General features: G+C 37.6%; 1 protein-coding gene across 1 annotated transcript in view; it reads left to right on the forward strand.

Annotated features, from left to right (window-relative positions):
• RIMS2 (regulating synaptic membrane exocytosis 2) overlaps positions 1-27,574 on the forward strand; it is a 504,339-nt gene that overhangs the window by 440,662 nt on the left and 36,103 nt on the right. Inside the window, exon 25 of the mRNA XM_086609332.1 lies at positions 8,929-9,170. Coding sequence (XP_086465458.1) covers positions 8,929-9,170 — 242 coding nt within the window. The remainder of the gene's footprint in view (positions 1-8,928; positions 9,171-27,574) is intronic.

Raw genomic sequence — 27,574 nt, forward strand, 5'->3', positions numbered from 1 at the left:
CGTCCCTGTGTATTATGTGATTTTCCCCTTAATGTGTTCTCAGTAGCATATCCTATTCAGTTCCTACATGTCTATATTCCAAAGTTTTCTAGTTGTCTATATGTTTTCTCAATAAGGAAATCTTCCATATAGCTAATTCCAGTTTAACAAGTAAAGATGATAAACGATGTCTTACTCTGAGGCAATACGCAATGTCTCTTATCTCTGTATATTTTTGAGAATTTTCGCTTTCAAGTCTGAAATTTTTCTCACTTTCCAGACTTGATTTTATATTATTTCTCTGATAGTTTTAGTTCTGAGACACAGTGGATTTAAAGTCTGGTTTATCAATTCACTGGTTGCTTTTCATCTCATAGAGCTCTTTTTGGCCCTTCGAGGAACAAATCTGGGCAGCAGTAAGCAAGCTTGCAGTATAACCTGTGACTGAGTCGGCAGTGCTAATACAGAAAACAGAAATGATCACTCTCTTCCCTCTCTGTTGGATGACTCTAATTCAACAGTATGTTTGAATAAGCACGTAACATTTAACTTTCAGGTTAAGTACACGCAAGGTGCATATCTGTAAGAGACACTCTCAATTAAATCAGGTTGCCCACTGACAGTTTTAATTTGGCAGACTTGTTGTTAACCTGCTTCTACAAATGCAACTGCTTCTTTGCCAGGCTGGGTTAAAGAAGATGCTTTCTAAACTCAAAGGTTTTGGATGTTATTCAAAACTGGCTCTGTCTTTGTTTAGAATGTACTTACTGTATTGCCAAGCTTTCAGAGCTGGTATGAACTGCTTGTATTTACAAATGAATATCAAACTAATGTGACAGCTGACTGATGCAAGACTTTTGGACCTCAACTAGTTTTCTCACTAGCCTTCCTCTGAATTCACACATGGTTTAGTTCACTGTAATGGCTGGTTTAGTTCACTGTATCAAAGGAAGGGATTTCTGCAAAGATTCACTACTGTTAGCAGGGTAATAAAGCTTTTCTGTAACTTTGTAAAGGAAAACTTGACAGTTTATCAACAGTAGATGAATATAATATTTTTTCTTATTAATTTAAATTTAAAAGTTGCTATAAATTAAAAATTGTTATAAATTATATTTTAATATTAAAAAGGGCCAATTATTCTCTCAGAGATGGTAAGATTGTTTGTCAAAATTCTCTGAAGCACTGTGATGAATTCAGCTGCTGGTGTTTGGAAACAGTTATCTGTTACATTGGTTTTTCTGCATCACATATTTGTTGTGGCAATGTTTGGGAAGTAACTCCATGTCTCAACTCCAAAAAGTTTTGAAATTTGTTCCTATTTAAAAGAAACATGCTAGGCATGCTATGGAAAAAGCTATACGTCTCTTAATTTGTAATAATAAAGCAGTGTGCAGAGCTTGATATCTAGCAGAGTGGGGAAGATGCAGTTTAAGTCAGCATACGTACTGGAACAGGTGAGATATTTCTGAGTTGTAATGAAAGAGACCTTTGAAACAGATATTTCATATAAAATTATTGTTCCTGTTATTTTGAGATGTGCACACAAGTTTTCTTTGAATAATTATATACATAACCAAATGCACTATAATCACTGCTTTTTTGTTTACCATCAACTTTCTCGTTATAATATCAATAAAATAAACCTTATAATTAAGTCAGTATAGTAGTTATTAGAGATTTATATCATAAATAAATTAACAGGACAATTTGTGACCAAGTGAATCTCAGAAGACTAAGTCATTATAATTTTGAACCTGCAGTGTCTCTCTGATGTGAATTGGCAGATGAGTACGTGCATTGGCCGAAAGCATTGTTCCCATGGAAATGTTATTTCCTACATCACAGCTGTCCCCATAATGCTGTTTTTGTTAAATTTCTTCAGCAAATTAATGAAATGAGAGCCTCTCCAAATGAGTTAAGCGGTCTATTAAGACTGGCATTAAAATTCCTCTCCTGCTTGTAAAAAGCTATATATGAAATCTTCCAGGCTCCTGGCCTTCCAGTTTCACAAGAGACATGTATTACAAAAAATCTATTACAATTGCAAAATTGTTAAAATCCTGTCCCTAGGACATCGCAGCACACAGCTGTACTCCACATTTGGCAAAGTAGATTTTTACTGTTGCAGGTACTTTATTTTCATTAGGGATTATTACCAGAGAACTAAGCTAAATGACAGGGAAGTACTAATATTGACTTTACATTGGGACAAAAAAGAAACATGCAAGATCTGCCAAATGCCTTAAGTGTATTAAGGCATTTGTATCTGATTCTCCAATACATACAGTTTTGACAGAGCAAGAAGATTATATGTTTTCATTTCCAATTCTGCTGTAAAGACTGCAAAAAATATAAATAAAATCCTCAAAAATCCCACTAACAATATACAGTACAATGGATAGTATTGATATTTTCTCCTTCACATTTAAAAATATTAATAATATTGTAGATTGGAAAAATGACTGTGCTTCATAATACTGATTTTAGTAAAGTACATTTGTCAGTAAGTGAAAAACAAACAAAATCACGGTTTTCATCATAATTTTAACCTATCAGTCATACTTAGATATAATAGCATTTTTATTTATTCTTTGCAGAATAAGTGATATTCTTTGTAATTTTTTAGGAATCATGAAGTCACTGTGTATAAGGATTCTGCACTGCTCCCTGTGCTGCTTTCTGTCATGAACTGTTACGGTCCAGGACCAGGGCCTGATTAAAAAGTCGGTTTTATGTAATATTGGCAGTAATTTACTCCTGCAGAACTCCTGCTGATGTGATGTCAACTTACCAGGTTAATGAAGAGGAAAAAGGAAGCTTTTCTATCTCTACCAATGCAAAATATCTGTTTTATTGGTATGCTAGTTAGGAAGATGACAGAAGGAAGAGCAGGGAGAGAACGAGAAGGGAGAAAATGCTGGGTAACAGTTATGGGTTATTGGAAACAACTTTTCAATTCAGTGAGTCACTAGCTGAGCTGCAGAGCTGGAGTTCCTGGTGCTAGGACTTTTTTTAAGCTAGCAGCTGGATTATGATATTATTTAACAAATTAGTTTCAGGGAAAGAGAGGTGTTCACCTTACAAGAGTCTGATTATTGTTTTGATGAGTCAAGGAGAGAAAAATGAGATGTTGGTAAAGGATGTGTGAAAGGATATGATCTGTATTTTTTGAATGACCGTGGTGTCCTAAGATTTAGATTTGAGCCTGTTTGTCATTTGTATTTCTTGTCTATGGAGAAAGACTTGAGTCAGTGTATTTTCCTAGTTTAGCCCTTCTTGTTGCTGCCTGTTGGATTGCTTAACGTACAGAAAGAATGGACAGTACTGTCCTGTGCAGCAACATATGATGTCTGCAAAAATCTTCATGAGATTCTTTAACCTGTGGGACTTCATAATTGCTTTTTATAGCAGTAACAGCTTTCAGAGGAGTCATTGTCTTCAGTTCCTCCATCCCCATTCTGGTTGGTTTGCCACATACTGTAAATCTCAACAAGCATGATAAAGCATAAGGACTCCCAGGTGTCAGTGTTATTTTTAGTTTGTGTTTTATTTTATTTTGTTTTTCTGGCCTAAACAAAAGGTTCCTGAGGAAATTTGGCACTTACTGTACTAATCAGCCAGTTTCTAGAAAAAGTTTTTTTTCTGTAGGCAAGAACCTGACAAATTAGTGAGATGCCATCCAACTCTGCAACTGGTTCGAAGGCTGCAGACAAAGACTGCAGGCTTTTAACTATGGAGACAGGACAAGACTTTCCATTTGATACATATGAAAAAAGGAGGATTCAGTGTGTCTGCAACTGCTTTGTGGAAACTATAACGGTAGCCAACGGTATTATCAGTTAGTTCTAAAATTAGTATTTTCTTGTAAGATTATTAAACACCTTTAAAGCACGAATGAGTCAGCACGAAATTGGGAGAGGCTGGAGGAAGTTTCTGACCTGTTTTTTACTTCTCAACATCCAAAAATGTTGATTAAACCAAGTTTTTATGTGGAATCTGTTAACTTAGGATCTGGAGCGTTTGCCTATACAGCCGTCCATCTTACCTGGTGCAAGAGTTACCAGCTATAGTGTTGTATATAAAGTGGTTTCAAAAGAGTTTCTCTGCCTTTAGGGCAGGATCTTTTTGCACTGTAAAGTCTTCCCAAGTCCCAATTAACCCAAGCCTCATAAACAGCTACTTTCCTTCTTAGTCAGATATCAAGGAAATGGACTGTCTAAAGCAGGAGATACCAAGATTGAAGCAAAGATCTTGCAACACCGACTTCTCTGCCTCCCTTCTGTGAGGATTTCCTTATGCACTTTAGGGTATTCCCCTCTGGCTATGCACCAACTCCAGAAGGGATCTTTTTCCAAGTAGCCAGTCCTAAGCATTGTATTTTGGGAGAATTTATATGCCAGTGTTTTCTAATATTTCTGTAATTCAGCACAGATATTGATAAACTGAGGTGAAAAATAAGGTAGTTTCTGTTTATCTGCTATAGTAAGAGTCTGGAAAACCTTAACAGCAAATTCGGTCCCAGAGAATAATTGCACTCCCTGTTTGGAAAACAAGTGGGTCTCTGCAAAGAGATCTTGAAGATTAATGCCTTTAAGAAATCCAGAAACTTAACATTACATTTTCCAGAAGGCTATGTATGAATAGCAATTTTGTACTTGCTTACTGTTTTTCTTTAAAAGCATACAGAAAAAGCTTACAGACTAGATTTGGCCTGTAGAATATTAATTTGAGAATGATCTCAGATTTGTACAGAGAAAAGTAGCTTTTGAGTTTGCTTTAAGTAGGCTATTTAAATTGATGTTCAGATTTCAGGGTTTTATTTACACTTACCTCTTATTAGTCATTTAACTTTGCATTTCACCATGTCCTCAGGTGGTTTCCTGGATTTAGGGGTAATGCAGGAAGCAACGTTTCCATGTGAGCTTTGCCGATCACCCTGCTCTTGTTGACTATTTTGTCCCCATAAGCCATAGTCAGTGGCCTGGCTGTCACCTTCACCCTGCTATTGCTGTTGGCTGCAGGCTACCACACAACTGAGATTGTGTGATGGTTTTGCTCTTGTTTTGATTCTAATAAGGGTGATTATTATGCCATCGTTCACATGTGATTGGGACTAGCATAGTTAATTCTTTTATTTAATTTGTGTTGGGTTGTTTTCCTCTACCTGTCTGCATATTCTCTTTGCAGAGGATATTTTTAAGATTAATATCTTACAAGGCCTCTTGAGAACCCTGTTTTTAGTGCATTTTCCATTCCTTGACTCATATTATTTCATAAACTACTTTTATCTAATGTCAGTTTTAAAATATTGTATGCATTTAACTGGATGCATGCGTAATTATGTTTGTATATATGCACAGGTAAAGAAAACTTCAAGTAATTTCTGTTTCCTGTTAAGAGAAAAGATTGTAGGATTTACTCTTTTGTACTCTGAAGACCATCTTGTATTTCTGTTACTTCAGAAAGGAACCAAACCTGACATATGCCTCCCTATTTTGGGGGGAATAATCCATTGTTGGCACTGTCAAAAGGTAGTCCGGGTAGAAAGATAGCTTCGCTGCGGAGAATACCAAGCATCTACCAAGAATAATTAGTGAGTGAGGGTTTGGATGGCCAGAAAGGGTTGAGAGTGCTGATGAAGGAGGTACTTGTGATCACTGCAGATTTAATTCAAGGTACTCTAAGCCGCTCAGAACTCTCCTAGAACTTATTTCTCAAACCTTTTTTTGTTGAGAGAGGATTTGAGGAGTGGAAAAAAAGCCACTGCTGTGTGATGGCCTTCTCCAGGAACTGTTTGCTAGTTGAGAACATAACAAAGATGTGTTCTCTACTGCTTTTAGAAAGGGTGTAAAAATCCCAAACTTTAATTAAAGCAACTATTTTTAGAACTCTATTGGAAAAAAAAAAAAAAAAAAGAATTTTGTGAATGAACATTCAATATTAGCCATTTGTACTAGTATTTGTTATAACCACACAAATCCAAATCTAAATCACTTTTTCCATACTTGAATTCTCTTTCCTACTTTTCTCAGTTGGTCAAAATGACGTGACTGAATGAAGTCTACCTCCTTGTTGGCAGGTGTACACAGCCAAGCTTCATTTTTTGACACAGGAGCCTTTAAAGAGAAGCCAAGGAGCAAATTTTTGTGATGCATAGTACTATCATAGTTAACTGCATAGTGAAATTACAGCAACTTTGTTTGCATGCCAACCTTTTTAAGCACATTGATTTCTTTAATAAGGATAATTATTGTAGTGCATTGCACTTAAATAGAATTATACATTTGGGGCAATGACCCATGAAGTACCTCAAAGGCATATTAGACTCAGGAAATGGGAACTTTCTCCCCAGTGTAAGTTTTATGAGAAAACAAAATATTTCTGTTTTCACTGCTATGACATAAGATCATTCCTAAATGTTAATGTCACTTATAAAGCAATGCCATAATTATTATTTCCTATTAGTAAATATGACAGGAGTCCACAGATTTTCTGGATATCGTTCTTAAAAAGTGGACCATTGGAATAGGTTGTTCTGCAAGCAGTAAACATGATACTTCCCCTATCAGCCTGTGCTGTGCAAATGTGTTCCCATGTGAAATAACAGATTCGGTAATGACTTATACTTCCCCCAAAAGGGGCATTCATAAGATCTCTCTCCAGGGATCTGTTTTCAAAACAGTTTTAGAAACTAAATAGCTCTAGTTTCCTGCTCCTGTGTCAAATTTGAACTGATTTTAAAAAATACTGAGAGAGACCTGACTGAAAACAGTGTCACGTTAATCACATTTCCTTAGGGAAATTGGGTTAGAAATAGCATTACTGGATAAGGGGCTCTAATTTTCTAATCCTTAGAAGAATTTTCCATTAGATAAAGTTGAAGATACTAGCTCTTCCCAACATTGTTCTTCTACATCCCTCTAATATTTCTTGTATACAAGGTAGTGTAGTTTCTGTGGCATCTTGTTTCTCTGATTCAATTCCTAAAAGTGTTACAGCGCTAAAAAGCCCCAGAAACAGAGATCCACTCTTTTTTCTTTCCCTGCCTTCCTCTTTACTCATTGCCTACCCCACTCCTTCCTTAGTGTTAAATGTACCAACGTGAGCTAGTGCGTACTAACGTATAACAAGAGAGAGAGTTAAAAAAGGATAAGAAAAAAACTTTCAAGTTACCACTGTGTTGCAGTCTTTTGTTATTGTCTGTTCAGGCAAGGCCACCAAGTCTCTCTCTCAGCTTTGTTTTGTGCCTCTCCATCTCATGATCCAAACTCTCATTAATATTTTCCCTCGTAACTTCCTTCAGAAGCACACCCAACACTTTTTTGACTTGATGGCTGAGGCCCACTTCTTCTATAAGCTACCTCTTTATGTTTTCCTCTGTGTTGTGGCTTAACTCCAAGCATTTTATGCCTTCATGCACATGCAGCCATCAACTTAAGAGCAAAGCACTTTATGGGTACCTCTCAAATATCTTCAGTTGTTGCATCGTTGTTCCAAATCTGATGCTTCATCTCATTTGTCCTTGAGTCAGTGGGAAGACACCCAGTGATCCATTTGCTTTTGAGGGCACTGCATTAAATCCAAAGATAAGTTTTGTGTGACAGAACATGTACTATAAAAACTTCATAAAGAAGCCATAAAACCTTCCTTTTTGAAATAGATTCAGGCCATTATAGATAAGGGGAAAGAAGTATGGTTATACCCATTAAAATTTACTCTAGAGCCATTTACTGAGCGGAAAAGCTCTAGGAACAGCCTTTGCATGTTTTTAAATGTTTTTGCATCTATTTAAAAAGTAGAAATATTCTCTCTTAGCCTTTACATACTGGTGATTTAACACAAAAATTAATTATTTCCTCTGGTTTCCAGAAAAATTCCACTGTTTGTGGATTTTGTAAGGCTGTATCTAGTGGGGACTTTTCAGTGAGATGCACTGTACTGAACAGAATAATCAAGGTTTAAGTTCTGTGCAAGAACTTCACTGATATAGAAACATTATCTATATAATTTTCAGGCCCATATGTGTCCCAGAGTTTCCAGGTCTGAATGTTTATCCAGACACCTACCAGTTAGATGTCAGGGCAAAATTTGGATAGGTACTGCTGTCATCACTGTAGATTGTCATTTCTGTGCAAAGAAAAGGTCCCTTAGCCTGGACCGCTGGGAGATCAGGTCCCCCTGGGGCATGTTGTGAAATGCTGCAGCAGGTAACTTCGATGTAGCTGCATAAAACGTGTAGAAACAGTCTATAAATAAGAACAAAAGGTACATTAAAATTAATTTTCATTTGTCAGAAATTATCCATGTGACATAGCAACAAAGTGTTGTATGAAGTACATATATAATACATGTGTTTGTTGCTGAAGAGAGGGAGAAAAAAATCTATGACTGTTCATTACTGTGTAATGTCATCAAAAATCGTAGGATGACTGAGCTAAACCAGATTACTGAAAACATCCTTGAAATGTCTGAATGTTTAGAAACGAAAGCTGGACTTCAGACTGATAACCTTTCCACTCCGTATTGAATCAAGTATCTGTTTCCCAGAGGACTATAGATTATTTATATGGATATATGTGAGGAGAAGAGGGACAGATCACTCATTGCAGACCTTAAATTTCCCAAGCAAAAAATTTATCTATGATATACTCCGGCATTAATTCTTCGATGTGCTTTTGCTGGTAATGTGTTTTAAGACAATCAGTACATAAGAACTTGTTATTTAAAACAAAATTTTGATGAGTCAAGTATGTTTACAGGAGACCAAACAGCAACGTAGAATTAAAGTTGCTCCTTTTTACCTCTCAAAAACCAAACCCTACCTGTGTGAATTAGCTGCTTTTACCCTCCAGTCTCCCAAAACCTTCCATCTGAAACCTATCCTTTTCTGTCTTCCCCTTTTTACTCTTCTTTGTCTGCGCTGTTTATCCATCCACTGGCTGACAGTGTCTTTACATCCAAAATGCAAAGCAGACAGATGGGCACCTCAGGAAAGAACATGACTAAGAGTACCAGCATTGGTGGGGACATGTACACGCTGGAGAAGAATGACGGCAGCCAGTCAGACACTGCGGTGGGCACTGTCGGCGGAGGCAGCAAAAAGAGACGCTCCAGCATCGGTGCGAAGATGGTTGCCATCGTGGGTCTCTCACGAAAAAGCCGTAGCACGTCACAACTCAGCCAAACTGGTAGGAACTGGATTTTTTTTCCCCTCTCAAATTATCATTTAAATGTACATAGTGTGTATGTATTACAGTTTAATCACTTGGATGTTCTGTTGAAGTTGCTTAATCAACAACATTCTACAGAATGAAGACAATTGTCAAACCTCTTTTTTTTTTCTGTGGACGTTTACTAAACTATTTTTTTTTTAGCAAAGATCCTTTTCAGGTTGGACTGAGGCTTTTATCTTCTGCTTGCTGGAACCTGCTTAATGCACTAATTCTTTGCTTCTCAGGCACCAACATGAGCTGCTGTACTTCTGTTTGGGGAGAATCCTTACTGCGAGTTTGTGAAGGATTGCTGAAATGTTGCAAAAATCCTTTGCTTTTGTCACAAATAGTGTTTGCATATTTCAATTTTTTTTTCACATTTGAACATGTAACCTTATTTTGAAACGAAACAATTTTCCTGAACTAAATGATGTTGTATTTTATTACTTTAGTACAGTTGGTTTATTGCTTTTTAATTAATTTCTTTTCAGACTAGCAGCATATTCACCATCAGTATAATTTTTCCTAATTTCTGTTTATCTCGGTTCAAACTTGATACCAAAATATTCTACCTAGGAAAATCAGAGAGTTTTTCTGCTTTGATGCCTATAGCATTTAAAATATTATGTATTTTTTTCTATTTTTACTGCTTCAGGGAAAATCCATATAATGCACTCTGAAAAGCTCTCATTGTCAATTAAGGAATCTGTATCTGACAAGTGTGTTTTACATAGAAAAAGATTACTTGTATTTAAGTGATACATGTACTTTAAAAGTGTTTAAGCAATTTATATACTTATGCACTACATATATATTTATATTTCAAGGTGTATATGTAAGATATATTGTATGTTCAGTATTTAAGCAAAACTGTTTTAACCTTGTCATATGATTCAACATAAATTTATAATGTTCGGCTGTATGTGGTCCCATCTGAAGGTCTCCATCATGCTAACCACCATTCAAATAATGATGAGGTTTTTTAGTTCTCAGGAAAGTTTGTGTTTAGTATCATGAAACCAAAGTTATAAGAGTTTTAATGTGCAAGTAAATGGACCAAAATGACCATTTGCAATGTCAGAAATTGTGGTAAATTTTCTAAGTAAATTTTTGTAGGAGAGGGACGCTAAGTACCTCGAAATAGTAGAAGTGAAAAAAAACAGGGGAAAGGAAGGGTAAGCAAGAGGAGTAACAGTGCAGAAGGAGTACAGAAAGAGAGCTTGAGTGTGCATCTTACTGAATGTGATGTGAGACAGGAGGGAATGAAGAAGAAGAGGGGAAAGAATGTATATAGTGAAAGCTCTGAATATCATGCAGACACTGACGACTCCATGAGCAGGCAAGTCTTAGCAGCAGTCTCATGTTTTACCAACTCACATGGGTTATGGAAATGGCAGTTTCATATGCATTTCTATTTTCTCTGAGTTCAAATGAATGCAAGGCAAAAGATGAAGTCATCTTTGTACGGATCTGGGAACTGTCTGGTTGGGCAGGAAAAAGACTTAGCCACTTGCTTGCCTAGAAATCTAAATTTTACTCATGTGATAGGACATAGGTATGAAACCATATTGGTGTATTCAAATAGCAAGTCAAACATAATGCACTACATTACTAGTTCTGATCTAATCTGGTCTCTCTTACTGTAAGAAATACTAAATGAGAAATGTCAGCTCTTTGTATGCTGTTCAATTGTGTCTCAGCACTAGAGAGAATCTATATTGTGTGGCTCACCTCGATTTGATGTAAAAACCACGCTGCCTTAGTTATTTGGGACTTTTAATCTGAAGTTTTTCTCTTTGTTATATCTAATCAGTTGCCCAACAACTGATTAGTTGCTAAAGTCAGGGACAAATGTGAAATGCAACTCTTTTCAAAAGTACTCAAGGTCGTTCGGCTCATTGACTGTGAACGGGATGTTCTGAAAAACTCTTGAATAAAGAGCTGTATTTCAGTGTTAGGGGAGAGGCAGAAACCATGACAGCCTGCACGGCTCTGGCCAGTAGTGCTTCTGCCTCGGCTGCTCCCCGGGAAAGGTCTGTGCTCAGCGCTGGCCTGTGCCTGGCCCCGACGAGAGTGGCCAGCGCACCTCCTGCTGCCTTCTTCTGAAAAGGTCCTTCGTGTATTGGTTTGATATGGGTTGTTTTGTAGAGCTCCTGCTGCCCTATTTGGCAGCACCTCTGAGGAGCCTTGTCTGGTGGCCACACGTGGCTGCACCTAACAGGACAGGTAGACACGTGCCTCATTTAAATAGTTGGATCGTGCAAGCACGCTGGTCATACGGTGAGCAAGCCTGTGGCCACGTCAGCCCCTGGATAAAGTATGTGTACGGTGTTGTATTTCCAGTGGTACAAGGTGATGGCCTAGTGGGTGGATGAGGGTGAGGTCACATCATGAAGAAGTGTTTTGCATGTCTTAAGCATCCATCAGCGCATCTTAAAGAAAATACTGGGCACCAGTGTTATACATGAACGCCAGAGGTTTAAAACTTGCTGTTAATATATTTAATTAATTTAAAAATTTCCCTGGTATATCTCATCATATTCCTGTTTTCAAATTGTAAGTGCCTGCACAAGGAATTGTGTATTGGTACAAGCACTGATACAAGAGTTAGGATCAAAACACTATATGTGCTGTAGATGTCCCATGAGTACAATTTTCTGGAACTGAGAGGCAGGGAATACTCAGGTGGCAAAACACTGGTACCACATGGAAACTGGTCAAAGTATAAAGGATGCTTATGTAGTTTCTGAAGAAATTATGTCAATCAATTGACCAGCTAAGTATCCCCTTACATATCAGGCTTGAAAAAGTATACCGATATCATGGGATAACAATACTGCTTCTATAGAAAGTTGTGATCATATTTATAGCAACTAGGCTTTTATAAACTGTGTGCTCATACAGAAGTCAGTAAAGAAATGTCTATCAGTATGTCTGAAATTTTTTTCGAGTGTTTTGTAAAGCATAATTGTATTTCAGTGGTTTTCTTCTTCCATATTTTATAACTACTTCTATGCCAGAAGTATTTTTGAATATAGATCTTCATAACTGCTTTCAGAACTGTGAATCAGGCGTACAATAAATGCCTTAAAGAGGTCCGTTTTTACTGTCTTTTAAAGTTAATTTTATGTTATTTGTTTTTATTTGACATAGTATTAAGAGACTGACACTCAAAATACGTACAACAAAGTATCTTTATGCTGGTCTGTAATTCTTTTAGTGTATTCAGGTAGGAATGGTTGTTTGGGTTTTTGCAGGTAAAGGGTAAGCTGAGTCATTGTTATAGGTGGGAGTAAAAGAAGTAGTCATAGAAGTAGTAGTAGTAGTAATAATAATAATAATGATGATAAAAGAAGTAGTTGTTGTAGAAGTAGTAGTAGTAGTAATAATAATAATGATGATGATGATGATAATAATAATATATTACCTAACAATGATATTTGGATTTCATTCAACTATGGCTAGCGTATATTCTGTGTTGGAATTTTTCCAGAGACAGAACTGAATACATCTGAAATATGACAAAAACCTGAATAAGAAATGCTCTTTTCTCCTCAGACAAAGATCTCAGCTCTTTGATGTAAGCACTAGGAACTGGTCTTTTCAGATATCATAGCAAGAGAATCCAAGTGTGTTCTTATATCCATTACAAGGAAAGATCTTAGGTGGTGCTCTGTGGATCGCTATTGTTATGGGAAAAGAAAGAGCAGAACAAATGCCAGTGTTAAGACCATGGGAATTCAGAAAGCATGAATAAAAATAGAAGAGACTTTTTCTCTGGTTTCCATTTGGGCTTAAAGCAGAGTTGCAATTTATTTTTTAAAAGTTTATACTCTTTTTAACAATGTATATCACTGCTGTGATATTTCTTTCCTGTTATTTGATTTAAAGAAAATTTTAAGTGTGAGAATATACAGGATCAGTATTTTGTGAACTAATTTGATTTATTTCAAAGCAATTTAAAAAAAAAAAAAAAGCCTGATCTCAGAATCAAACTAATGGTTGGATGACACAAAAGTAATTTTACTGAAGGTAACTTTTACTTAAGACTGAGTAAAAGACAAGATACTATAGAGTGGCAAGCTAATTCAGAAATTATTTTAGTTCTGGTTTCTGTACCTTTTCAGTGTTACAAAAAATAGCTAAAGAATACTCCCTGCACTTGAGTCAAGCAACTTCTAGAAGCTAACATTTGGCGGGTTAGAAAGTTTAGGTTGTAACCTTCAGGTCCTGATGCCACAAACATTCTTCCTATTAGAAAAGCTGTCTTTCTTTATAGAAGGAAATAAAATACAAAATGCAAATCTCAAGCAGTATCTTAGCAGTGTTTACTTAGCTATTCCTATCTGGAATGCAATCCTTTTCCTGCTGGACAGCTCTGAGGGGACTGATGACCAGATTCGTGTACAGGTGCAGACCTGCAGCTCTCAGTTATGTTGCATTGCTGAGTGAAGTCTTCGCCCTCTTCTGATTACATGATCTTAGATCTCCCTTTCAACTTACATGCACTGTCTCTGGCAGGTGGATACCTGGGTGGATACCTGGGTGGATACCTTGACTTCCCTTATTTAGCTGACATTTCTTCTTCAGCTGGGAAAATATTTTGTCTTTTCTTTAGTTAGCCAAGACCTACTGTGTTTGTAGGCTGATTATATCCAAAAGCCTAAGCAGGTTAATTTATGTTTTCAAGACTTTTTTTTAGAATCTGGACCATACCATGGACCATTCACACTAAAACACTTCCTGTGTGTATGTACATTCAGTGACATGTATGGAGTCCAGCACACTCTCGGAGACTGAGTCCCATGACGTCTCTGGGTATACAATCAGAATAGATGGCATCTGTTAAAATAGATGACAAAAAGCAAGAAGGAGCATGACTTGAGAGTGATCAGCGCAGTAACGCCTGCAGAGAGGTGTAATCATGTGTTTGAACAGAACTAAACGGCCCGTGTGTGTCTGCAGAGCATTACTCCAAGGTACAGTCCCTGGAGGGCCCTGCACACCTAAACCTAGCAGATGATGCAGGGGGTCAACTGACACTGCCTGAAACTGCAGTTTCTCTGTGGTAACCTACTGCTCCAGGTAAGCTAACTACTCTCTCTAATAGGGGAATTCTCCTAAGATAAAAAAATTGTAGGAAAGCATTGGAAAACTATTGGAAATAGTGTTTTAGCGCTTGGCTATATCTTTGGCCAAGCACTAAAACATATGTCATTAGAACAAAAAGGATTTTTTTATATATATATTTTTTTAAAGACCAAGATAAAGGTTATCCCTCCTTTAGCAGGAAGACAAACTTTGGCAAGATGCTATATGCAGCATGAATTTACAGGGCTGTAAAAGTAGAGTTTTGCGACATTGTGTCATGGTGTTCTGAGCTCTCTTAAGATCTATGGCATAATATTCTTGAAGTTATATTTCTCCGTAGAAAAAAATAACGAAAATCAAATGACCTGGTGCAAATAAAATGATGATTGCCCTTAAGAGAATTAAATAGCATTTGCCAAAAAGAGGCACTTTCACTTTAACAAATTCTGGAAAGGTCCAAAGGGTAACCCCAGTGGAACAAGATTAAAGTATTTATTGTGAAATTTTGATGTTTATGGCTACATCTTTTCTTAGAAGAACTGTGAGACAAGTAGGTGTCTCAGAGCAAAAAGCTTGAGTGGGATATTTTATTTTCTCTCTGTGTGTGCTACAAGCCAAATTTTGGATTCTATATGGTTTGTAGGGTGTTGAAACTATGGTCTAAAGTGCTGTATTCATAAGTAGAATAGTCTCAGTTATGTCTGTCATGAACCAACCATGTAGCCAGTAGAGCAATTTCCTCACTTACTGGAATAATTGAAGGGAATCTGTTGGGAACATTGGTCTTGGTCTTGTATGGAATTCCACATTTCTCAATTCAAAGTTTGGACTTATATAAAAACCAGTCTTCTACCACACATACAGTACATATGTTTCCTGTTAGAAAGAAGATGATTAATCACTTCCAACAGTGGTAACTAAAGGAGAAACTACACTGATTGCCTTTCATTACCTAGAATGAGATAGAATATGGTAAGCAAACAACTTACTGAACTAAAAATGTATTTGTTTTCGTAATATACATTGCTATTTTCTATCTGTAGAATTAATTTATGTGGCCAAAATGGCAACTAAAATTATCATTCACTACTTTTAATCTGGCCATGTATTTTAATTTTTTAAAAAATCATGTATGTAATTGAGGTGATTTGAAGCAAGACATTTGTTTGGGGTTTTATTTCCTCTCTTATTCCAGAGACAGATTGCTAATGTTAATACATTGCTTTAATGTGTAGTATTATACTTGTATCAGTATTATTGATGTGTAATCTGATTTAGTTTCAAAATATACCCATATTACATTGATAGAAATATAGGATTAGCAGTTGACAAGAAATTAAGGCCAATTTGTCCTACTGATTATTTGAGAATTGTGTCCTGAATCCTTTACCAAAGAGAAAGTACCATTATAATAAATACATTACCAAGAGCATTAATCAGCTTTTACTAAGTAAACTCTGGAGAGTAGGCTAATAAATAAACAGACTCTAATTGCAAGCTAAAAAGGCTGACTGCATAGGCTTTTAAATATATTTTACTAAGGTGATACATTTTTGTTTTAAAATTGTTTTCTTCCACGTGTAGGAAAAGACTAGGAAAGAAGAATTCTCATAAGATCCTTGCTAAAAAAAAAAAAAGTACACCTCATCAAAAAAATTTAAAGCTTTTTTTTTTCTGCTTCCACAGCAAATAAGATTTGTTCTTTGTGTTGTTACATAAGTAAACCCCATCACAGTCCTTCCTGAATTAATTCAATCTGGAGAGCATTTCAAGAGAATCATTTAGGCTTTCTTTAAGAAAGTTTCAGTTTGAATACTCCTTTTGGGATTTTATAATCCTTTAGTTAATATGTGATACAATGTATGTGAATTTCTTCTCGGATATTCTGTGAAAGAGAGCTCTGACTTCATCTTATTGAAACTTGAGAGTGAAAAGAACTTTATAGAACAATTTCATACTTTTACTCTGACAATTATTCAGTTTTCAGTTTGCCTGAAATGTCTAGGATACTTACCTGTTGCAGTTCTGTGTATCTATGTAGTTTATACTTTAGGGAAGATAATTCAGTTTTATTTTTTCCAGTTGAAATAATTTTGCTAGTGTTGTCAATATTTTACATAGCCATCTCAAAGACTACTGTTTGTGTTGTTCCAGAAGGATAATACTCATCTACATATTGCTCTAAAAACCACCTTCACTAAATAACAATGTGCTGTGAAAGGAGATTTACTTCAGATCTCCAAGGGCCAGCAGGAAGAGGGTCGTTGTACTTTGCTCTTGGACAATTATCGGAAGCATGGTTTTAGCATCAAAAATAAGTAAATATGACATTTTTACAGATTCTTTAGGACTGCATTTTTTTATATTTATTTATATTATTTCTATTTTTTATATTTATATAACATTTCATAATACTACAAGATTTCCTTCCTTGTACTTAAATGGAATGCAATATTAAAGGTCCTTTAGCAAGTCATATCTCAATATTGAATTTATGTCTTTACCCACACCTTCAGCAATACTATTAATATTCTTTTAAGAAATGATTTTGTTTCCCCTAAGGATAGAAGGTGATTTATAAAATAGCTACATGAAAGTAAAAAAGTCATGAAAATAGCCCCAAAAGTAAAGGTGGTGTTAGAGACATGCTTTGAAGACTAAATCTGTGCTCTCCATGGGATAAAATGGGGAGGTAAATGCTACAGTACTGCTGCTTTTAAACACCGCTCATGGGAAATCACGCGGATACTGAGAATACAGTTGTGTGGGCTCTTCATAATTCTGGACTCTTTGTGCCGATGTCCCTCGTAACCAACTGGGATATGCCTCCTAGGCATCTCCAGACCGTTTAGATTGGCTTTGCCTTCCACGGAAGAAGAGTGATGATGCAATCATGCAAAACTTATATGTGCCACTAACAGAAAATTCTTACAGGAGAAATGATGCTGACAACAAAGTAATTTAAAATTAACTAAGTGTACCAGAGGTGATTCACAGAAAATACACAAGCAACCATTGGATCAGTAAACTGAATATTCTACTTATAAAATAATTACCCTAACCATTAGCCTACAGTCATGGCACTCTTATCAATGCTTTATTTGGCCTATTAGGTCTTCCTTTTTTCTTATTTTGAGTGGTAGCAAAAACTTCGGTTTGCAAAATAGTACTTGTCAGGTATGTGTCAGATGGTGTGTGCCAGGTACTCTCCAAGCAAGTAGGAAAAGTTTTAGTTTTCTCCAGCAAGGGAGGGGCTCTGAACCCAGATCTCCTTCCATCATGGATACATCCTCTTGGTTGCAATATAAGAGAGAGATTTGGCTTCTGCTTCTCTTGAGATGCACTAAAAGAAAGCAGTGGCCAAAACTACATTTCTTGAGCAGAGTCCTGCATCTACGGTTTGTAAATCTTAACAGATTTGTCTCTGAGGCAGAATGTGCAGAGTCTGCATTTTCTGAATGCTGGTGTGTAGGATAGGTCCCTGCCATCTCTGTGTTGGCAAAGAGTCAGTAGCTTCTCAACATGCTCTCATGGTTTAACCCCAGCTGGCAGCTAAGCCCCATACAGCTGCTCATTTGCTCCCCTGCAGTGGGAAGGGGGAGAGAACTAGAAGGATGTAAAAGTGAGAAAACTCATGGGTTGAGATAAAGACAGTTAAATAGGTAAAGCAAAAGCCGCGCACACAAGCTAAGCAATCAAGGAATTACTTCACTGCTTCCCATGGGCAATCTCCAGAAAAGCAGGCCTCCATCACCCATAATGGTTACTTGAGATGACAAATGCCATCACTTCAAAAGTCCCCGCCTTCCTTCTTCTTCCCCAGCTTTATATGCTGAGCATGAGGTTATATGGTCTGGAATATCCCTTTGGTCAGCTGGGGTCAGCTGTCCCAGCTGTGTCCCCTCCCAACTCCTTGTGCCCCCCCCCCAGCCTACCAGCTGGTGGAGTGGGGTTAGAAGCAAAAAGGCCTTGACTCTGTGTAAGCACAGCTCACCAATAAGGAAAACATCCCTGTGTTATCAACACTGTGTTCAGCACAAACCCAAAACAGCCCCATAGTAGCTACTGTGAAGAAAATTAACTCCGTCTCAGCCAAAAACAGCACACAAGCACAGAAATAAGATTAGATGGAAAATTAGGATTAAAAAAAGCTGATTTTGGGGAAGTTAGGCACCACTGGGGCTATGACCAGGATTTTTCAGGTTTATTTCTTTGGAATGGTATGCCAAATTCCTGTGCATTTTAGGCATTTGTATCAATCTTTAAACTATTTTTTATTCTTATCTGACCTTTGCAGTCTGCATTGAGAAGAGAGACAAACACAGGGGAGGATAAGAGAAGAACGGGAAAGAGATCAGCAGAAGTCAATGAAAAGCCAGAATATAAGCCCAAAACTTTTCAAGTCCCTATTCCATGTTTTAGCAACACAACAAAAAAGAATTTGTGGAATTATTTTTTCTGTCTTTCTGGGTGTACATGGTACTTCTTAACTATGCTATTGAATGACTCCAGGTTTTTGGGGTTTTTTTTCAGTTTGATGAAGTACACCACGTCCTTATACTTAGCAATTCCCAAATGCTTTCGTAACAGATAGTGAAAGTTTTGAAGACATCATAAAGGCATCTAAATTCAGTGGAAACTTGAGAATCTAGTTCAAGGAGTGCACTGGTGTACTGTGTATTTTTGCTATAGTTTTTTATATTTTAGTAGTTTACAAGTGAGGAATTGCTCCAAGACTTTTCTTAAAAGTTAGTACAGGTTTTATTATTGCATTTTGATTACTACGTGAACAAAGTGATAAGATTTTCTCTAATACTGTTAGGCATATGTGAGTTCAGTTAAACTCATTCTTCCTGCTCAGGGAATATCTTAAGAAGTAAAAAATTGTCATTGAGAACGTGCCACAGAAGGAAGTAAACATGCAAGTTGTTCTCAAACAATTCCTAATGGAGCATGTTTAGGAAAAGGTGAATGATTCCTTAAGAATGGCAACAATTTATTTTTTTTGTCATCAGCTAAATAATTTGTGTATGGTTCTTTGTTTATTTGCATAGGATGAACAGGTCCTTTGGGAGGTATTTTCTTAGCAGTCTGTTGTGGGTTAGGCCGATCCGGCAACTAAACCCCACGCAGCTCTCCCACTCCAGTAAAGTGGAGAGGAGAAAAATGTAATAAAAGAGCTGAGGGTCGAGACAGGAACAGAGGAGCACCCACCAACCACAGTCCCGGGCAAAAGAGGCTGTTTCCTTAAAGCAAAACAGTTTATTAACAGCTACCTACAAAGAGAAAAGCAAACAAAGACGGTTACTAGAGAGGATAACAAGAAAACAAGACCAGATCTTAAAAACAACACCACTCCCCGCCCTTTTGCCTTTTCTTCCCAGCTCTACCTCCTCCCCCAGCGGCACAGGGGGCAGGGAATGGGGGAGTGCAGGTCAGTTCATTCCAAGTTGTTACTGCCGCTTCTCTTGAAGGAGAAGGAGTCCTTACACCATTGTCCCTTGCTCCAGTGGATCCCCTACTCACGGGGAAAAAGTGAGGTCCTACCCGCAGGAGGCAAATCCTTACCCCATCGGATTGCCCCAAGTGTGGGCTTTACCAGTCCTGGACTTTTAAGGAGCTGTAGCCACTCGCTCTGGCGTTGGGTCGTCATATCGACCTGAAATGCGTCACCATACAGACTTAAAATGCGTAAATGCGTAAATGCGCCTCGACCTGTGCCCACGATTCACGATTCACAATAGTCTCAGGCTCCGGCATCTCCTTTAAGAAAACACCTCCCCATCGGCGGGGGTCATCCCATGGACTCTAGATACGTACCGTACTCTGGCTCTGGCATCTCTTCTCGACGTGGATCCTCCACAGGCTGCGAGTGGGTCTCTGCTTGCTCCACCGAGGACTGGTTGCAAAGGGGCCTCTTGCAAGGGGGACTCAGCTGCGGCACGCGTTGTCCCGTTCCATCTTCACTGACCTTAGTGTCGGTGTGGCTGTTTCTCTCAGATCTCAGTCTTTTCTGGGTGAACTCAGCCTGGTGGGCACCCCAGGAGCGGAGCTCTCCCCAGGTTCCCCAAGCAGCTCTGTTGGGGCCATCCTTGACGGGTGGGGTACTGGGGCCGTGTCCCCCTCCCTTCTCCTTGCTCCTGGGCAAAGGCACACACCTTTCCGGTTCCTTTGTCCCAACGTAAATAGGGCAATTCGCAGAGGCGCCGATTGGCTCAAGCCCCGAGGGGGACGGGAGTCAGGTCTGATGGGCAGCCTCTGCCACCCGGACCTCCTCCCCCACATCAAACCATGACACAGTCCTACTTTTTATTGTAAAGTAATCAAAACATAGTCTCTTTAACATTGGAAAGGGTTTGTCTTTTTATACCTAGTTTGAGGAGTTTTTCCTATACTTGCAAGTGCTTGTGTGAATGACATTGGGTTTTTTTACTGTCATGGTCTTTTCATTGTAATATGAAATGTCAAACTATATATGTTATCTTAGATGAATTAAAACTCTACTTCAAAAGTTACATTCAGATTTTATCCAGTTTTGTAACTATAGTACTCTAATATTTAGGTTTTGCCATTGTCTAGGTAGAATTTGGTGCCAGCAAAAATTATTTTTAGCTCGGTCTATGAAATCACATTAAGACTTAATTGAAAATATTCACAGTAATAAGTACTCTTCCTGTTACTACTTGCTGCAGAAGACCTGTCAAGAACAAATTCGTACTTTGAAGGAAGAATTGCTTCCCTGTGATTAACTAAATTAATGAATGGTTATCAACATTACTGAATTTTTTTATAAGGTGGAAATCTTCATTATTTTCGAAAATATAAAATTAATGCAATGTTTTGTGTGAAACCTGCAGTGTTAAGGCAGTGCCATATTTAACTAATATATTAAGAGGAAAAGATAACATAGTAACACCTTACTAAATAAAATTGATTTTTATAGAAACTGTATCATAGATGTTCTAATATCTGTAAATTTCATACCCTAGAAAGACAATATTCTACTTTTTTAATACAGCATAAAAATATGTTATGGTATATGAATATCAGAAAAATTCTTTACAGATCAGTTTTAATTTAATTACTAAACTAATTTACTCATTGATTTCTGAATTTTGTCAGTAACAAGTACTTTTTTCTGCAATAAGCATTCATATAAAACATTATGATTGATTAAATGTCAACATTTTACAATTTCAACATCACTTCTTAATATTTGTTTTAATGTTTTCAGTTATTTCAAGAGTATGCAAGATTGGGTAGTATTTTTGAAAGCTTAAACTCACAGATTTGAGCCATTATCTTGTGACAATTCATGTATCCTGAAAGGGTCTTCAAAACTAAAATAAGACCATTATTGAATTTGAAGGTCTAGTTAGAAACATTGCCTGTGTTTCAACCAAAATGTGCTTTTTGTTGAATAGGGCAAAGAACCTCTTCTCCCTGCTACCAGCTACGTTTCCTTGTTATGTCACACTTTCTCAGCTAAACACATCCTCTTTGTTTCACAAGCAGTACCAAGCTCCCTGCTGTTCTTGGGCATATCTACAGAGCAGGCATTTCAGTTGGTTCCTTGGTGGAGTTTGTAGGCAAGTGCAAAGTTGTTTCAGCTTGTGGTCTCTGTAGACCCTAAGTTGCATTACTTGACTGAAAATTGAACTCCCATTCAGAGGATGCAAATAAAATTGTTTTATATGAATACATGTAACTTGGAGGAAGAAAATTATTTAGGCAGACTTTTTATTATTTGCCTGTTGTAAAAACATACCGACTTTATTTTTGAACTTGAATATTAGTTATGAATGTTGGAAATTAGCTTAGTACATTCGTTTGCTATTAAGCATATGAGTAGTTCCACTCAAGTTAGTTGTGCATTTGAGGGATACCGACCCCCATGAAGGAACGGAAGACATGTGAATCCACTTTTCACATGAAAGCAATCCTGTTTTCTGGTTCAGCTCTCTCCTTTGCTAGGACCACTAAAGGATGAGAAATAGAGAAACCCTTCAGCTGTCTCACTGCTGCCATTATTACACTTTGTGGTTTAACTTCACCATCTTATCAATAGCCAAAGTCACGTCTTCATCAGTAAAGGGACAGAAATACCAAGAAGCATAGAAAATCACTTGCAGTTAAATAGGTGAAATACATAAAAGTCTGGAGAGAACTGTTTACTGTGGTGTTCCATCAGCTATTCCATGGCTGAAGACCATACTGCCATAGGAGTTACCTTTAAAAGCACCACTTCTCAGCTAGCGCACAAGCTAAGAGATTCCTCGTATTCCATTCATGCACTGACAGAAGCCAGGTGCCAGCAACAGATACCTGTTAGAGGTCAGGCTGCATGAAAATGAACAGATCAGTCAGTTCAGCAGCTTCATTATGGAGAGGACTGTAAGTGCTCAGTGCACAGCAGAAGTCATTGACTTGCATGCCTTTTGCTATTCCTTTTAAGCAAGTGCTTTCATGCAGCGTGTTGGCAGATTATAGGAATTGTTGAGCAGAACCTCACTGGTAAAGGATTCTTTGCAATGTTGAAATGAATTTTCTGAGATGGTCCAAGCTGGATCTTGGCTTTTACCACCATGCTTGTCTCTTCTCAGAGGGGAGATGAATCTAAACATATACCAGTTTTGTCCGTGTTGCATATTCTCAGCTTTCTGGGACTGAGGAAGAAACTTTCTGTCATTTGATTTTACCTTGGCACCATCCTATCCTCATCTGGCATTTGAAGATACGCATTATATATGGAAAGAAATCTGAAGATCTCCTTCTGGAGAGACCTCTAAAGCTCTCAATCTTATGATCACTTGAGGTTACATCTGTACAGATAAATAAAAACACCAGGTTCTGTCTCTGGTTCTAAGTGCAAGATCTGGCTGATGTCCTTACGGTTAACCTGTCTTAAGCTTTCCTCAGAACAGGATCGCCTCATCTCCAAGATCTATTGGAACCCTCCCATGCCCGTGCTGTCTCCTGAACTGCTTTTTGGGAAAGCTCTGTTGGCTTGGGTCAAAATAGTGGCAAGGAGTGGGTTAAGAAATCATGAGGATGGTTATAAGTCAGTGTGCTGCCCCTGTAGACTTTGGCACTATAAATATAGCCTGAGAAAATTAGTTACATGCAGTCACCCCTCCATGATGGAGGATTTATTTGCCTGTGTGCACCCGCCATAACACCTTGTAGTTTTATAATGCCTTGGCTAATTTCATCTACATTTGAATGAGCAGACCACAAAGATAATTAAATTCATGAGTATAAGGTGGAAGGCAGAGCAATTTGCTCATAATACTTACCTGCACATAAATCCTACTGCGGCATCTATCTCCACATTAGTTATTGTGAGTTTTATAGCTTTGTGTTTCATAATTCTTTTTTTTTTTTTTACATATATATAGAAGTATGGACAGGATAGAAGTGGCTGAAATCAGAGTCAGTGATCACACAGGTAAAACTCATTAAAATTCTTCAACTTATTTTCCATTTAATCTTTTGGCATATCACCAAGAATTATGTTCTCATCTGAAAATACGTGATAGGTGGCTAATTAGCCATTTTTAGCTAATTTACTTTCGTTCCCTTTAGCAGAGATAACTGTGTTTTCCGGTTCCACCTTGAGCCCATCAATTCCTGCTTTTTCTCCACCTCTTATCCTGAGTGATGGCATGTCTATCCAGTGTTTAAATACCAGAGAAGTTAACATATGTTGTTGCTTTTTTGTTTTCAGTGTAGAAAGATGTAAGTAGTCTTGACATGAAAGCAAACATGACAATGGTGACCTCCTAGGAATTTTCTGGATTCTAGAAAAAAGACTCAATAATTAAAAATATGAAGAAGAAACTGTTCTATCAGTTCTTATGAAAACAGAGGCTCGTAAGACAATGGTCTTAAATCAGTATGAAAGGGAGGTACTAATACCATAGGATAATATTGATATGAAAGGAAGGCAGCAAGGTATATCTGACTAGTAAAAATCTACAGATCCAGGACGAAGGGCTCAGCATCTGCAGCTGGTAGCAGAGAGCCTGTTGGGAAGATTTTCATCAAAGATGAACCACAGTGTGAAAGCAGGAGTGATAGGTGAGGATGAACAAGAGCAGGAGGCAACAAGGCAGACTTTAATGTGAGAGAAAGAGTCAAGAGGTGAGAGAAGTGGAGTATGGAGAAATTCAGCAATTATATCAGTGAAAGAAGGAGAAGTAGGCACATACAGGAGAGGACTAAATGACAGCATGGATCTAGCTGCAGGTTAGAGTGTGGGAATCAGGAACAAGGGAGTTAGAGGAACAATAGCAGCTGGGGAAGAATATATCAAGAGAGAAAAAAGCTTTTGTGAAGAACTCTGTAGGACTACTTGGAGTGACTAGGACAATCCTGAGAAAGCAGAGTCTGAGCAACTCAGAAAGAAATTCCTTTTTTTTCTTAGGTGTTATGCTCTCTTCTCCTCTGTTCCCCGTAATAATTAATTTTCTGCTACTGTTTAGGCTCAGTAATTATTTCTTGTTAGTGTATCACCTGTTGGTTTTCAATATTGAACAGTTATAAAAGTGTTGTAGTTTCTAATAAGCAAAAATAATAATTGAAAATCACTGCTTTGTTGGGGACAGGAAATCAGACTATGGTTTCACAGGTCCATCCTCAATTCAATAAACAAAAATAAGCCAGCTGTGTTAAATTTTCTATTTATTTTGAATTAAAAGTTTGTCTGGATTTTTATGTTTCCTTAAGATGTGTTGTGGTTTAGCCCAGTCAGAACTAAACACCACACAGCCGCTCGCTTACCCTCCCCCACCCCCATGGAATGGAGAAGAGAATTAAAGGGGAAAAGGGAAGGAGACTCGTGGGTTGAGATAACAACAATTTAATAATAATGATAATATAAAATTAAAAGTAATAATGATAAAATAATATCTGAAAAAATATATCTGTATAATGATGATATATACAAACAAGTGATGCACAGTATAATTGCTCAGGACCCAGTGACCAACGCCTGTCCCATTCCAGTAAATGATTCCGAAACAGGTAAGTCTTGACACCACAATCCCGGACTAGTGAGAGGCCCAAAAAGAGAAGGAAAGAGTGATAGAACTCCAAGAGTCTGAGAGTGAGAGCCACTGGAAGAGCAACAGCACCTTCTTTCCGGTCAACTCTCATCTATATACTGGGCATGACGTTGCACTAAAACCAAAACACAGAGCTCTTCTAGCTGCTAAAAATAAAACTAACTGTCCTATCAAAACCAGGACAAGATGCCTTTTAAGGTGTTTTTTTTTGAAGTATCTCTTTTAATTTGGTAATGAAAAGTAGAGGGAAAATGTCCCAATTATTTGAAAAAAATTTAGATTCAACAGTTCCAAAGAACGCAAGCCTGATTTAAATATGTGTTTGAGACGTGCACAATTCTGTCAAAGATGCAAGTCTATAATATACACACATATATACACGTATATATTTTCTATAATACATATTTTAAGATTTTATTTCTTCCTAACTGCAGTTGTTCTACAGATAATAGAGATATTAGAGCCCACATCTCTCCTCTCAACAATAATCTCAGCGTACTGCAGTTCTTAGTGAAATCTCTGAAATCACTGGAGCTCTCTTCTCTCTCCCACATCTCCTCCCAGAGGGAGACAAGCTGTTTAAATGGTGACTGGCACAGTCCAACCTGATCTCAGGCTCCTTCACGGAAGCACTGATTTGCAGCTCTTAGCAGCCACTCATTTTCATTAAACCTGTAGGAAACTAATACCTTTAAGATCTCTATCTACTGTGGAAGCTGAATGCAAATGTTTCATAGGTTCAAACATTAGTCAGGAGAAAAGAACGTCCACATGAGCAGGCAGCACAACCGTATAAGAATCTTTTCCTTAGGAGATGTCTAGAAATGACACACTTGGCTTTCATACCCGGCAGCTGCTGTTCCCCTGTTAAATTGCAGCACTGGGTCTTGCTGGGCTCTCAGTGCATCAGGACAGGATAATTAATATTGATAGTATATTTCAGTCCTGAAACAGAGCTTTTCTCATCTTCACTTCTCAGCCTGGGCTGAGCACAGAACTGCCAGCTGGATGTGTGAATTGGGTCAGATGCTTGGTCATGAAGTTTGTTACGTCTTTCTGAGCGATTATGTCTTGAATTGGGCTCTCAGTCAAATTTAAAGCCAAATTTATGTAAGTGAAGCTAGTAAATTAATTTCTTTCTAACAAATAATAGTACATTGTAGGTATGTTGAGTTATTTTAAAAAATATAATTCATGCAACATACAGCAACTAATAGCATCATGCTGGTAGGGTTTTTGGTGCTTTCCTGAATGGGCTGCCTGAGAGTGAACATCCTTGCTCTGTCATTGGCAATGGCTAGCTGGATTAATAGAGTTCTCTGGTTCTAATTTCTGTAATTCTGCCAGTGAAAAGTGGTATTTTTTATGTATGTGACAGATATTATTCTGATTTAACTGTTTCACTCCTGTCTTCCAAACTGAGACATGGTGAGAAAGTCACTATGTAACTGTGCCTACACTGACGCTTTCTCTGGCAGCCAAGCAACACCTTGATTTCTGTGACTTGTCCATGCAAATTCTTCTGCACTGTGTTAGTTCTTCAGTTCATTTTGTAATAAATTTGCAGTAAAAGGGGTATGAGAATTTTTTCTTCTGCTCTATGAAGAGACAGCTTCAGAGACAATCTACAGATCCTTCACCATATGTAGATCATGTGCAAAACTTAATATATTTCAGGCATGAGTGAAGAAGGCCACAGAAGTGCTCTAAGACAGAAGGGTGAGATTCACATGCAGGTGTGGAAACGATTTATCAGTGATGACTATTAATCCCACCCACTCCTCACCAGATTGAAAACATGCTAAAGCTTTGTTATGCAAAAGCCTAAGCCCTAAGCAGGAAGAAGACCAATTGGACGAATGAAATGAAATGAAATGAAAAATGAAATGAAATGAAATGAAATGAAATGAAATGAAATGAAATGAAATGAAATGAAAGACTTCCCCATTGATTATTCTGGGGCTGTTTCTTCCTCTTACTTTCTTCAGCAGTTTATGATTGATACTTGCTTAGCTTAATAAGAGCAGAGAACTTATTTTTACTAGACAGGAGTATGACACAGGAATGATGAGACTTAGTATTGCCGCTCCCTGGGCAAAAAGAGATTAGACTTGGCCTGCCTGTAGAAAAAATTGTAAACCACCTGGGTTTTAAGGCAAATACTATTTTATAGTAACACCCTTCCCCAAAAGTAGGCAAGTTCTATTCTTATGCTCTACAGTT

Source organism: Tauraco erythrolophus, chromosome 3, assembly GCF_009769465.1.
Source record: "Tauraco erythrolophus isolate bTauEry1 chromosome 3, bTauEry1.pri, whole genome shotgun sequence".
NCBI lineage: Eukaryota > Metazoa > Chordata > Aves > Musophagiformes > Musophagidae > Tauraco > Tauraco erythrolophus.